A 13,080-nucleotide genomic window follows, 5' to 3' on the forward strand; every position below is an offset into this window, starting at 1 on the left:
AAAAATTTTTTTGTGGTGATTAAAAAACTCCAAACTAGAAGCTAAAGGGATTTCCATTAACTAAATAATGGCTGTATAAATTGTGATATATGATGTGGTACAGTACTATTTGTGCTGAAAGAAATGAGGAAATACATGATTTCAAAGAGACACAGAAGGATCCATATGAACTGATAGAGTGAAATAAGAAGAATGAGGAGAACAATTTATATACTATGATGTCAATATTGTAAAAACAATTTGAAGACTAATAAAATGGTGATGAATGAAATGAGCAAAACCAGGAGAACAAATTATATGCTAACAGTAGGGTAAAATGAACAACTTTGAAACCTGTAATGGCTATGATCAATACAATGACTGATGCCAGAGGACTTTTGAAAAAACACGCTATCTACCTTCTGATAGAGAAGTGCTAATTTTAGGGTGCAGACATGAAAAATATAATTTTTGTATCCATTTGATAAGAAAATTTATTTTGCTTGAGTACACATACTTTTTTACAAGGAATTTGTTTACAATTCTGTTTTTGATAAGGTGGGATGTTTTTGCATTGATTAAGAGTTTATTAGTTCTGTTTTTTTTGTCCTTGTAGAAATTGTCCTTCTGGTTCTGTTCACTTCACTTTGTGTTAGGTCAAACTACACAGGATTCTCAGAAATCGTCTCTTTTGTAATTTTATACAGCACAATGACATTCTATTACATTCACGTACCACCATTTATTCAGCCATTTGCCAATTGTCTAAGAGAAAATCTAAGGCACCCCATCCTGTTGGATGCTGATTCTTCTCTTTCACTACCAGGAAGTTTATTTTACTTTTGACCATTCTTTCTAGGATTATCTTCACCCTTAATGTCCTCTGCTCCCCCTCCTTACTTGTTTCTCTGCTGTTTGATATACATGAATGTGTATAATGTGTTGTATAACAACATAAACACAAAATGTGTATTTACATGTTCAATCCTTTGTCCATTTCAGATAAGATTTAGGGTCATTTGATACTCCTCTCACACTTCAAATCCATCCTCAGACACTATGTGACCCAAAACAAGTCACTTAACCTCATTTTGCCTCAGTCACAGCAGCTGCCTCCCAGGGTTGTTGATAATCCAATGAGGTCATATCTATAAAATGCTGAGCACAGTGCCTGGCACATAGATGGCTTATTGCCCTCCCCTTTCAAACATGATTGTATATTCTCCTTACACACCCAAATGATGAGAAATAGCAAGTTCTGAAGGGATACTTGTTTTTTCTACTGTTAGAATGGTGGCATTATATCATCATACAGTTCCTTCCAATTACTCAAATATATTTACCTTTATAGGTAAATAGGTCTTCTGGACTCTTATATTTGTATTTCAAAGTTCCTACTCATCTATATAGTATTTTCATCGGAAATTCTTGAGTCCTTTGTTCCATCAAAGATCATTTTTCTCTCTACAGGATACTTTGGTTACTTGTTCTTGGTTGTAGACCCATGTCTTTTGCCTTTTGGAATATTGTATTCTAAGATCACCTTTTATTTTCAGTAAGATAGTAATGTCTTGTGTGACCTCAACTCTAGTTTTTCAGTATTTGAATAGCTTTTTTTCTGGATACTTGCAGTATTTTTTCTTTGAAAATGGTAGCTCTTGATTTTGGCTATGATATTCTTGGGACATATCCTTCTGGTATTCCTTTCTGGAGGAGACATATTCTTCCTAGTGACTAGCTCTAATGTATCTGGAGAATTTTCATTTATGTCTTGAAACATTGTGTAAGCTTTTTAAAAAATGATTTCCAGGCAGTCTAATAATCCTTAAATTATACTTCCTCAACCCATTTTAGGTCAGTTTTTTTATATCAAATATCTTATATTTTCTTCCATATTTTCAACTTCTTGATTTTGATATAATATTTCTTGTTATCTCATGGAGTCATTGATTTCTATTTAATCTGTTCAGGGAACCTATTTCTTGGGCAAGGTTTAGCACTTTTTCTTCCTAGTTACTCATTTTTCCATTCTTTTTCCTCTAAAACTTTTAATTTTTATCTCGTTTCATTTATCTGGGAATCCATTAAGTCATTGTGGAAGATACAATTAAGTTAGAATGGTTCCTATCCTTGGGCTTTTTTCAGGGGGGGAGTCTCCACTCTTGCTGCCTCTGGCCATAGAGCATTGCACTTCCCAATACTAGTTATGCTGGGGGACTATCCTGCACTGATGCTGGCTTTGGTAGAAGGGCCCCTTTTCATATTGCTTCTGGCTGACTTTTTATGTAGTTCTGGTGTGGAAGAAGCCCCTTACAGTTTCTCACTGGGTTTCTTGATCATTAAACTTGGCATGAACTTCAGGGTTTTGCTGGAGTAATTACATGTGAGTTGGATGGTTTGGCCCTAACTCAGGCAACCGTCTTGGCAGTAAGTCCCCTATGCCACTTTTTGAAAGTAAGTATTAGTAGTAATACATGTGAGGCTACACATTCCTATCACATGTGACTTTAACACAATCTCATTGTGTTTTGAATAACTATCAACTTGAGTTCTTCTGAGGTCATGGTGTACAATGAATTGTATATCTTATATTGTTTAGATACAAAAAATGGAAGACTTTCTGAACAAATTTGGACTTGAAAATGCTGAAATCTTAATATTAAGGTCAGATAGGTATATTGTAAATTATGCCTATAGGTAGCAGGTTATGTGATGTACTGGAAAGTACACTGAACTTTGAGTAAAAATATAGTTTTAGTTCCTGGCTCTGACACTTCCTAGTTATGTGACCACAAGCAAGAATTTTACTCCCTCAAACATCAGTAAAATAGAAACAATAATACTTGCACTAGTTATCTAATAGGGTTATTGTTAGAAAGGCACTTTGTAGTTTTTAAAGCCTTATTGAAATATGAGCTACTATTCTCAGGAATCTATAAATCGATTATCTGTAGTAGCTTGGCAACTTTTTCCCTAGACCTACCTGAGTACTAGCCTGAGGACAATAGAAATGAGCTAACCCAACAAAAGGAAGATAAAGGGCTTAAGTGTATTATATGACCTAGTGTCTCAAAGAGTACTTTAGATGAAAGAGAAATTATTTTAAAATAATCTGATTCTTTTCCTCCTCCTCCTCAGCATGAATAATCAGTGATAAAATTATTTCATACCCTATTATTTTCTGACTCTAAATGAAATCCTTGAAGGAAATTCTTTTCTTCCTTCAAGGATGAACTCAAAGGCCATCCCTTCCATGAAGCTTTTTTTTAAATTTTCCCCAGCTAGAAGTAATTCTTCCCTCTTCAAATTTCTCAGGATATTCTGTTTCAAATCTCCTATATAGCCACTGAATGTTAACTTGTGTTAGAGATATGAGTGTATTTATCTTAACTTGTCTCTACCCCAAAGATGATAAATTCTTCAAGGGAAAGGCTGTGTCATTTATCTCCAATGTTCAGCACAGTGCCTTGCATGTAGAAGATATCTGATAACAGTTCCTTGAAGGGATTGGCAGAGAAGACAACATCAAGTGTAAGTATGATCAGAAAGGAAGTAGGCCAGCCACAGGCCCAAGGTCATGGATAACAGATGGACAGACTAAGTGCTCTGATGTGTATGCACAAAACATTGAAATAACAAAACTGGAGGAGATTCTGCAGTACACTGGCTGGATCCCTCTATCGTATACTTATGGAAAGGCAATGATAAGAACTGCATAGGTTAGAAAATTAGTAAGGGTTATAATTTGTACAAGTAGGAAGAATATTACACCAATAAAGTCATCAATCTGTCATCATACCTAAGACAAATTAAAATGAATATAAAAAATCACTGGGAATCCAAGGCTTGGAATATAGAGTCTTTTTCCTCCTCCAATAAAATGAAATGACTTATTTTTTTTTCTTTTATTGAGAAAAGATCCAGACTCAGAAAGTATGTATCTTTGAGGCAGTAGAAACCAAATGAAAATGCAATCATCGGTGTAGGCAGTGGAGAAACACCATGCAGAAACCAAAGTAAGGACCACTGAATCTTTATTCATGTTACATTTTGCATGTTGGGCAAATTGCACGTGTCTAATGTCAATGAGGGCCTGACTGAATGGATGTAATTATTACTAACACACTATTTGAGGCAACTGCTATTTTCAGTGATATTGCAATAGGAAATCTCAAACCAGAGTTTGCTTGGGATGTTTTCCTTTCAAGTTTACATGAAGGCTTCTCAGTAGATCATTGCAACCAACTCTAAGATTAAAAGCATTATTCATTGTCTTTGAATATGCTGTTTCCTCTAATGCCTTCATGCAACAAGAAACAGAAATGGAATGTGCATTCTTCCCAGGTTAAATGAAGCAACAATTACATAAAATTATACTTTTTTTTAAAGAGTTAAGAAATATTATTTGTGATATTGATTCTGAATAAAGAAGCCTTCAATACACAATGAATGGAGTGAATTCCAAAATGAAGGGTATGTTTCCATTCTGGTTACACAAAAATACATTTATCACTTTGGAGGTGGAGGCCCCTGCCTCCTAGAACTTCCTAGAACTTTCCTCAGCTCTGCTGTCAATGTCTGTTGGAGGGTGTAGGGGAGGGATGTTCACTGGAGACACAACCCAATTCTTCATGCTGGACTTCAATTTCATTCCGATTTAGGTCTCTCTTTACATTCTTCCATACCTAGAAATACAGGCAAAAAGGTTTTTGGGTTTGGTTTTTTTTTGAGCATTAAGATGAAATAAGGGTTGGGAATACCGGAGGTATATGGTGAAAAGAACACTGGTTTAGGATCCAGAGAGCCTGGTTTTGACATTTACTACCTGTGTGATGCTGGACAAGTCACTTCCTACTCAGAGCCTCAGTCTCTGCCAAAAAAGAATACTAATACCTGTCCTCTTACCTCATAAGGTTACTGTGAGGATCACAGAAAATGAAGTTCATTGTAAGGCAGAAAATACTGTCTCATTGTGAGCTATTGTTATTTTTCTCTCTCTCTTAATTTCTTTTCTTCATTTTTCTCTATGCATGGAGGGAAAGGAAAGCCATCTGCCGTGCTGATGTCAGTAGTTCTCCCAAAATTAACTCCGTGACCTCCCTCCCCACCCTCTTCTTGAATCAGGCAGGGTTCTTCATCCCATGGCACACCCTGACTCCTACTGCTTTGGGGAGGGGGAACCTCAAGCTGACTCTTGAGCAATGAGGTGTTTGCAGAAATGCCAAACAGATTGCCTTGTAGCAATGGGAGATGCATCTCGTGACTTTCAGAACAGGCGTCTCGTTGGCTTTATTTTATTGTCCCTACCCAGGGAAAGTCTTTGGACTTAAAAAAAAATCCAAATATTGCTCTCTTTTTTTTTGCTCAGAGAAGTCACTGCCTTTCTAACCTGCTTTTTTCTCTACATGTGTGTACTCTTTTAAACTAATGCCCCTTCTCTAACTCATGGCAGGGAGAATTAGTAGTTTTCTTCCTGGGGGACTTGTCTATGATTCCCAAGCCTCGCTGCCTATTATCAATGTTGAAAGGAGTTTGAACTGGGGAATAGGTTTAACTTTCCCTGCCATAAAAATGTTCAAATCATTCACATGCTTGTTCTTGAGCAAAGAATTATTGTTACAATCTGGCAAATGCTCCCTAAGTGTCCTTTCCTTTTCTGCTAGGTCCTCTGGTGCCAAACAGCTCACAGGCTATTTAAAAAGCAACAAACAACTAAAAAGCCAAAAACAAAAATAAAACCCCAGAAAACTTTCTTTTGGAGGTTTCTGAGACAGTTGTGTAGGGAAGTTACTAATAGACTATAGATTTAGAATTGGAGAGGGCCTTACGGGAAATCTAGTCTAATGCCCTCCTTTTTTTTAGATGAGGAAACTGAGGTTCTTAGGTGTGAAGTGACAGGCTCTAGGTCTCACAGGTACAATGGGCAGGCATAACACTGATCTCTAAATTCAGCACTCTAAATTCAGCCAGGATTTGAATCCAGGTCTTCGGATTCCCAGTCTAGCATTCTTTCTATTGCCTAACAATGCTGGGGCGAGGGGGTGGGGGTGGGGAGAGAGGCTGATGGAGATGACAAGAAAGGAGATATGAAGTGATTACACATGATGGTAAGAAGACAAAGCTAGGGATGTTGAGAATGAGTAACTAAGTTCTTCGAGATGGGACGTAAAGATAGGATTTAAGTCATGAAGGGGACTAATTATTGCCCCTTCCTCTCCACCCCCCTTCCCCAATTGGTAGTGATAGGGCAGCATGAGTAGCATTGTCAGCTTTGGGTTGGGTGTGAGAGGAAGGAAATTCTTCTATGTTTATTGGTTTTTTTTTTCTGCTAAGGCCCCGAAGATAGCTAACTCTTAACACCTTTGCCAGAAGGCTTATTTGAAAGCATATCAAGTAGTACATCCAGATGGAGGAATGAGGATCTTCATGTAAGATCCCATTTTGAGGTGAAAAATTCGCTAGATGTTGCCAGAATTTTAAATATAGTGATGGGTGTGCCCAGTCCATGAGGTAGCCATGGGCAGAAGTTGAAAAAAACACACAACAAAGATTCAACTCCAAAACAGCACCCTTGACTCGGGGGATTGCTCCCAAGCCAGCCTTGCATTCCATTCCTCCTTTGGGACCCTTTCCAGGAGCTAACTCAAGCAGTATTCTTTTTTTTTTTTTCTTTTTAAAGACTCTTTCCTCCAAAGTATTTGGTTGCAGATGGAGCTATTTGGCACCAATGTTGGAATCTTCAAAACTAGGGGAGGAGGGCAGGGGGTGTTTCACTGACCCAAAGAAAGGGCAAACTGTCTCCTACCTTCTATGGTTTGGCAGCTTAGGATGGAGGGGAAAAATAAAACAAAACAGGCAGCTATAAACTTTTTTTGAGGAACAGTGAACCTGATTCTACCCCATAGGCAGAAAATAGCCTATCATAAACCTGTGGAGGGAAGCCTTCCATCACCTTATTCTAAGAAGGGGAAGAGATAGGGGCAGGAGAATGTCTATTGCCCCCTTCACTCTATGCAAAGCCTTCTTCTTGGTGACCATATTTCTACATTTCTTGGGCAGTATAAGCCTGGCTGGGGGCACAACTGGGAGCATAAAAGGGGTGGAGATGGGGGAAACTGGAGGAACTATGGTTCTGCTGTGGCATGCCTGATTCCATGCCTGGTGCCCATGGGGCCTTCTCTGCTCCACCAGCGCTGGATTTCTGGAACACTGATTTTTCTGTACAGAATAAGTCTTACCTTACATGAGTGTAACCACCTTAGAGAGGCTCTGTGGGTGGAAGGCAAGGTTTATTTGCCTCAAGTATAGATAAACTTAGTCAAAGCATTCATACACATGCACGTACACAGCCACATACACACACACACACACAAAATCAACGAAGTTATCTCAGGTTGGATTTTTAATCAAATATTTAAAACACTATTTTTAGTGTCCATTTATTAAGCACATCTTGTTTATGTTTCATGTTACATTAGCCTTTTTTTCTGGTTTAATTCTGTTCCAACTTTTCAAGAAAAACCAAACCAAATCAAAAACAATAATCCTGCTGAGATATTGATGGGGTGGTGGAAAAAGCAATGGCCTGGGAGTCAGGTCATTTGGATCTGAAACTTAGTAAGCAAATGACCTTGGGTGAATCACTAGACTACTCTAGGTCCAATTTCCCTCACTTAGAATACCTGGGATTAGACTAGAGGCAGTGTGATAAAGAGGGCTAGATCTGGTGTCAGAGGAACTGTGTTCCATCCCAGCTCTGGTTGTGACCTTAGACAACCTTGAGATAACCTTCGATGGGGCTTCACTATCCTACCAGAAGCATGAGGGGTGCAAAGACAAAGTTGCTCGGGCGCCGTCACGGAAAGATCAACTTTGGTGGCAGTCATACCCACATAGCATTTAAATGTGGTGGTGACCATCACAGGGCAATTCCGCCCTTCACCAAAAGCTGCCACTTAACCTGGGGCTTGATGTCCCTTTTATGTCTAATGACAACAGGCCTCCTGACTTAGCAAAGCACATGTTCTTCAGCCAGGCTGCTGAGACTGTCCAAAGACTGGGCAGAATGACATAAAAATTGGAAGGTGCCTTTCGCTGCATCAGTTTAATTCCTTTAAGTAGAATGAAAGGGTAGAAATGGATCATCTCTAAGGTCCCTTCCAACTCTAAACGTCTAATTCTAAAATAAGTTCCATGATTTCTTCAAAGATTCTATAACTTTACAGTTTTACCTTGAAGTAGAGGCAAAGTTGTACTGGTAAATGTTTAACAACCAGCTCTCTGAATAAAAAAAGTATGCACGACATGCATTTTTGAGTCTAATCTGCATTATTAACATTTTCTCCATCACTTTCTTAAGTCTAGACAATCAACAACAACAAAATCAACCCTTGTTTGTAGGATTTGATGATTTCTGAGGTATATTCACACTGAAAATTTAACAACCAGTCCCCCCAGTTTGAACTGGATTAGACTCTTGGATGTAGATAAATGGCTGGCAGCATCAAGCAAAAGAGAAGCAAAGGATTCATAGGCAGTCTCTGAATAACAGAAAGCTGATCTGATTGCCTTAAAACTAAATACTTCCTTTTTCCTAAGAAGCTCTACAAATTTTACAAGTGTACTTTCATTACCTTCTCAAAATGTCCTGTGAAGTAAATTGGGTGCTATTAGTCCCATTTTATAGAAAAAGTAATTGTTAAATCACTTACCTTAGGTCATACAATTAGTCAGAATCAGTGTAGCATAGCGAAAAGAATGCTAGATTTGGCCTCAGAAGACTGAGTTCAAACCTCACTTCTCTTAAGGACTGTATGTATGACCTTGGGCAAGTCATTTAACCATTCTAGGCCTCTGTTTCTTCACCTATAAAATGAAAGGGTTAGACTAGATGAGTTCTGAAGTCCTTTCCCATTCTAAATCTATTATCCTGGTTTAAGATTTTTTAAAAAAAGGAAGGTTCGACATTATAGACCACCTAACTCAAGCTCCTGCATGGTATCTAGTAGACTATTTAGTAGTGAGACTAAATTGAATGAAGGAAGGAGAAACTTGCAAAGGTCCCTGTGCTATATAATCCTGGCTTACACCTTTATACATACAATTCTAGGATCCAGAGTCCACTCGCAGTCTCCCAGCCCTAAGGTACAGTTTACCTTAGGTACCCCTAAGCTTCTCCCTGTAAGAAGCAAACAACAAAAACCACCACCGCCATCAAACAAGCCCAAATCTTGCTGTTGGACGTGCATTCACTGTGGACTGAAACTGGTGAGGCTCTGTGCTGCTGCTTTTTCCATCTTCCAATTTTTACATCAGTCTATATAGCCTTGGGATAGTCTGGGCAGTTTGGCTAAGGGTATATGGCTTGCCAAGTCGGGAAGCATGCTATAAGTAGAAACAAAAGGGACATCAAACCTCAGGTTAATGACAGCCTTTGGTGAAGTGCAGGAATGCCCCACAATAGTCATCATCACATTTAAAACCCAGGTAGGTATGACTGCCACCACAGCCAATGATTCAGTGATAACACCCAAGCAACTTTGTGGTTCTACATCCCACGTGCTGCTGGTAGGAAGGACACTGAAGCCCCAGTGAAGGTTGTCTTACCTAAATACATGGTTGGGTACATACTACCATAATGAGGGTTTTGGCATCAAGTGGAATGGTTTTGTTGAAGTAAATAACCATTCTGTTTAGGGTAGACCTTATGCCATTAAAAAAAAAGGAATTCAAAGGATCTTTCCCTTTAATATCCCACATCCTGCAAATAATGCTTCCATCTATAGGCTGAAGCTTCTTTCCTGTTAATTTCTAATGGTTAATACCAATAACATCAAGTGAGTAGTAAACCTTTCGGGCAATTGCCAACAAGCTCTTAAATTAGGGTAGGTAGTTATAGAAATGAAGCACTATTCATAGGCAATTGCATGCACCCTGGAAGACATTTAATTCGCTGGAGGATTTATTTTATTGTATTTTTTAACGATGAAGGAAGAAATAATCTGCAACGGAATTCTATCTCTGTCTTTGGCCACATTATTCTTTCAGAAAGCAAGTTCTGTTGCTTGATGCCCCCCTAAACAATACTTACTCCTCTGGGTATCCCAGATATAGTTGTTCAGAACTTCTCCCAGCAGGTACAAAAGATTCATTAAAACGGTCGCGATCCCAAAGAAGGTTATTTTGGCTCCTGGGCCAATGTGTTCCAAGAGAGGGTACACCCAAATCCCTGTTACGTGATGCACCCAACACACCCTGAAATGGAATCAGAAAAAGAAAAATCCAGGAGTTGCTGTCATGGCAGTTTCTCCTCCCCCTCCCCTTTTCTTTTTCTTCTATTTTAGCTTTTATTTTTCTAATTTATCTATTTTTAACGTTCTTTTAAAATTTTGAGTTCCAAATTCTCTCCCTCCTACCCACCCCTCTCCCACCCACTGAGAAAACAAGCAAAATGATATCAATTATACATATGAAATCATGCAAAACATTTTCATGGCAGTTTCAAAGCTGATTTCATCCCCATTATGTACCACTTAACCCCATTCTCTCCCCAGGCTGTAAGTCTCAAGCTAAGTTGGCCTCTGTCACCCAGAAGTGACTCCAAACAGTGTTGGGTTTAATGGAATTATTATATTTTTGTTATTATAGAGGCTACTTAATCTGGTCTTTACACATTAAAACAACACAGGCACCAGCCAAGTACATTCTATTCATCTGTGGTTGAGATAAAACCCTTGGCTTATGTGGCAGCTCTCCTGAAGTGAGGCTTTCTGAATTGATGCCAGTTCACAATCCTGAAGAGGTTTAACTAACAATTTTTTTTTTGGTGAGGGGTGTGAATGGGGGACAATCATTGGAACCTGCGATTCCATTGGCATAGGGAACTCCTGGTGAGGAAATTACTTGCACTCTACACCAGGCAATTTTTCTATCACTTAGAGTCATGAGAGATAAAGGGACCTGAGCAGCATCGCAAAAGAAGGATGTGGCAGAACCAGGACTTGAATCTGGGTCTTCCTGAGTGGAAGGCCAGTTTCCTATGTACTATGTATGCTCTAGTGCCTCTCTTAACTAGCAAATGCAGAACTAATTAACCGCAGGCATCATGGTAAAGTGGAGAGAGTGACAGAGATGAAGGACACGGGTTCAGATTTCAGTCCTGTCATTTCCTATCTGTATGACTTTGGGCAAATCTTAACTTCTCTGAATCTTATTGAACTCATGTGCAAAATAAAAGTTAGGCTACACCTGGTATTGTGACCTCATTAAAAATTTTTTAATAATTATGTTTCAATATAGCCAATTTCTCTTTGTAACCCTATGTATTTTATGTCATGCACTTAAAAACATGATTCTGGAAAGGGGTCTATTGGCTTCCCAAGATTGCCAAAGGAATCCATGGCACTCACAAAAAGGTTAAGAATCCTTGGACTTGATGAGTCCTAAGATCCCTTATGATCTGAATTCAAGATCTTACAATCACTAGTTTTGCTTTATGAGGGTTACAATTGTTTCATCTCAATCCACTGGTCTCCACATTCCCCATTTGAGATTATAATTTATAAATTCAAGGGATTTAGTTCTGGAAGGAGTTTAACAAGTTCTAGTCCAGCCCACTGATCTTTTGGATGAGGCCACAAGAGGCCTCTCTTCCTCTTCATATTTTCTTGGAGATACTCCTTGGCCTCAGCTGTGCACTACCTTGTATCATATTTATTTTACCTATCACATCCTTATGTGTATATACCTATAAATGTGTACAGATACATATATATACACATGCATGTACATATATGTATACACTCATACACTTGAATACTCTTCAAATGAATTAAATGGTACAAGGTCACACAAACCAGTAAATTGCAGAATAAAGATTTGAACACAGGTTTTCTGACTCAAGATCAGTGTTCTTTCTGCCATATCATGTTATGTCTTTAGGCTATTTTGGTCAAGTAGGTTCATCAACAGCAATAACCTTCACTGTTTTCTAATATTTAATCGGGCAGTTTGATATATTGGTAAGAAGTTTTGGCTTGCTGTTTTAATATCTGACAGTAGCTATTTCCAAAACAGGTTTTCCCTACTTGCTTATGATATTTCATTTCTTCTTTTTGCGCCTTTGCATGGCTGTGCCCACATCTGTAATGTTCTTCCTTCTTACTTCTGCCACTTGGACACCCTGGTTTCCTTCAAGACTGAGCTCAAGGACAACTTCCTACAAGAAGTCTTTCTGGAAGTGCTCCCTGCAATTATTTTGCATCTCTTCATCTGTGTATATCCTACAGCAGAATGTAATTTCCTTGAGGACAGGGGTCATTTTGATTTTAATCTTTATATCCCCAGTACTTAACATAATGCCTGGCCTATAGCTGATGGCAGATAACTAATTGAGTTGAATTGCTAAACATTTATTAAACAGAGTCAAAGTATTTATTAAGTTACATTTGAAAGATAAGAACCTCTCCTCCTACTAGTTACTGATTCCAAAATTATTTTGCCTAATGGCATAAATTCACATCAGCCAAGGAAAAACATCCTTTAATTAAATCTTCTAGGGCAGGATTCATCATCTTTATTTGGTGTTGTGTCATATTCTTAGAAGAGTTTTTTAAAAAATAAAATACATAGGATTCCTAGTTACTAAATACATAGGAAACTAATTATTTAAATAAAATAGGTAATTTTTTTTTAACCTATCCAAGTTTGCTGATCCTCTGAAATCAATCTGAGGACCTCAGGATAACAACTCTTACTCTAGGGGCTAGTAAGTTACTATACACCAAGCCACGTATCTAAAGAACCTTAACATTCTTCCCAGATCCAAATTAGGATTCCATGATCTTGCTTTATCTGGATCAATTGGCACAATCTATCCTGCATGTGTGCCAGAGGGCGCTGTGGTGCAAACTGAGCTCTGTAGTGGGCCCATGGTTTTGCATCAATAAACTACCATCATTTGGAAGGCCTGCTTGCCCTGTTTTACTGATACCTATGGAACAAAATGTATAACTGTAAAAAGTATATAGAGAGACAGACAGACAGCCGGACGGACAGAGAGAGAGAGAGAGAGAGAGAGAGAGAGAGAGAGAGAGAGAGAGA

General features: G+C 38.5%; 1 protein-coding gene across 4 annotated transcripts in view; it reads right to left on the minus strand.

Moving 5' to 3' along the window:
• Positions 1 to 3,996: 3,996 nt before the first annotated feature.
• AIG1 (androgen induced 1) overlaps positions 3,997 to 13,080 on the minus strand; it is a 326,437-nt gene continuing 317,353 nt past the window's right edge. For 2 of the 4 annotated variants that reach the window (XM_069077428.1, XM_069077425.1), the window contains 2 exons: positions 10,070 to 10,233; positions 3,997 to 4,664 (listed from right to left, as the gene is read on the minus strand). In XM_069077428.1, the coding sequence (XP_068933529.1) occupies positions 4,649 to 4,664; positions 10,070 to 10,233 (180 nt within the window). In that variant the 3' untranslated portion in view covers positions 3,997 to 4,648. Of the gene's footprint in view, positions 4,665 to 7,369; positions 9,364 to 10,069; positions 10,234 to 13,080 lie in introns of those variants that run through there. The other 2 variants (XM_069077427.1, XM_069077426.1) reach the window with 1 other exon arrangement.

Source organism: Petaurus breviceps, unplaced genomic scaffold (assembly GCF_028583685.1).
Source record: "Petaurus breviceps papuanus isolate PSGF00001 unplaced genomic scaffold, PetGlider_PUasm1.0 90977, whole genome shotgun sequence".
In the NCBI taxonomy this organism is placed as follows: domain Eukaryota; kingdom Metazoa; phylum Chordata; class Mammalia; order Diprotodontia; family Petauridae; genus Petaurus; species Petaurus breviceps.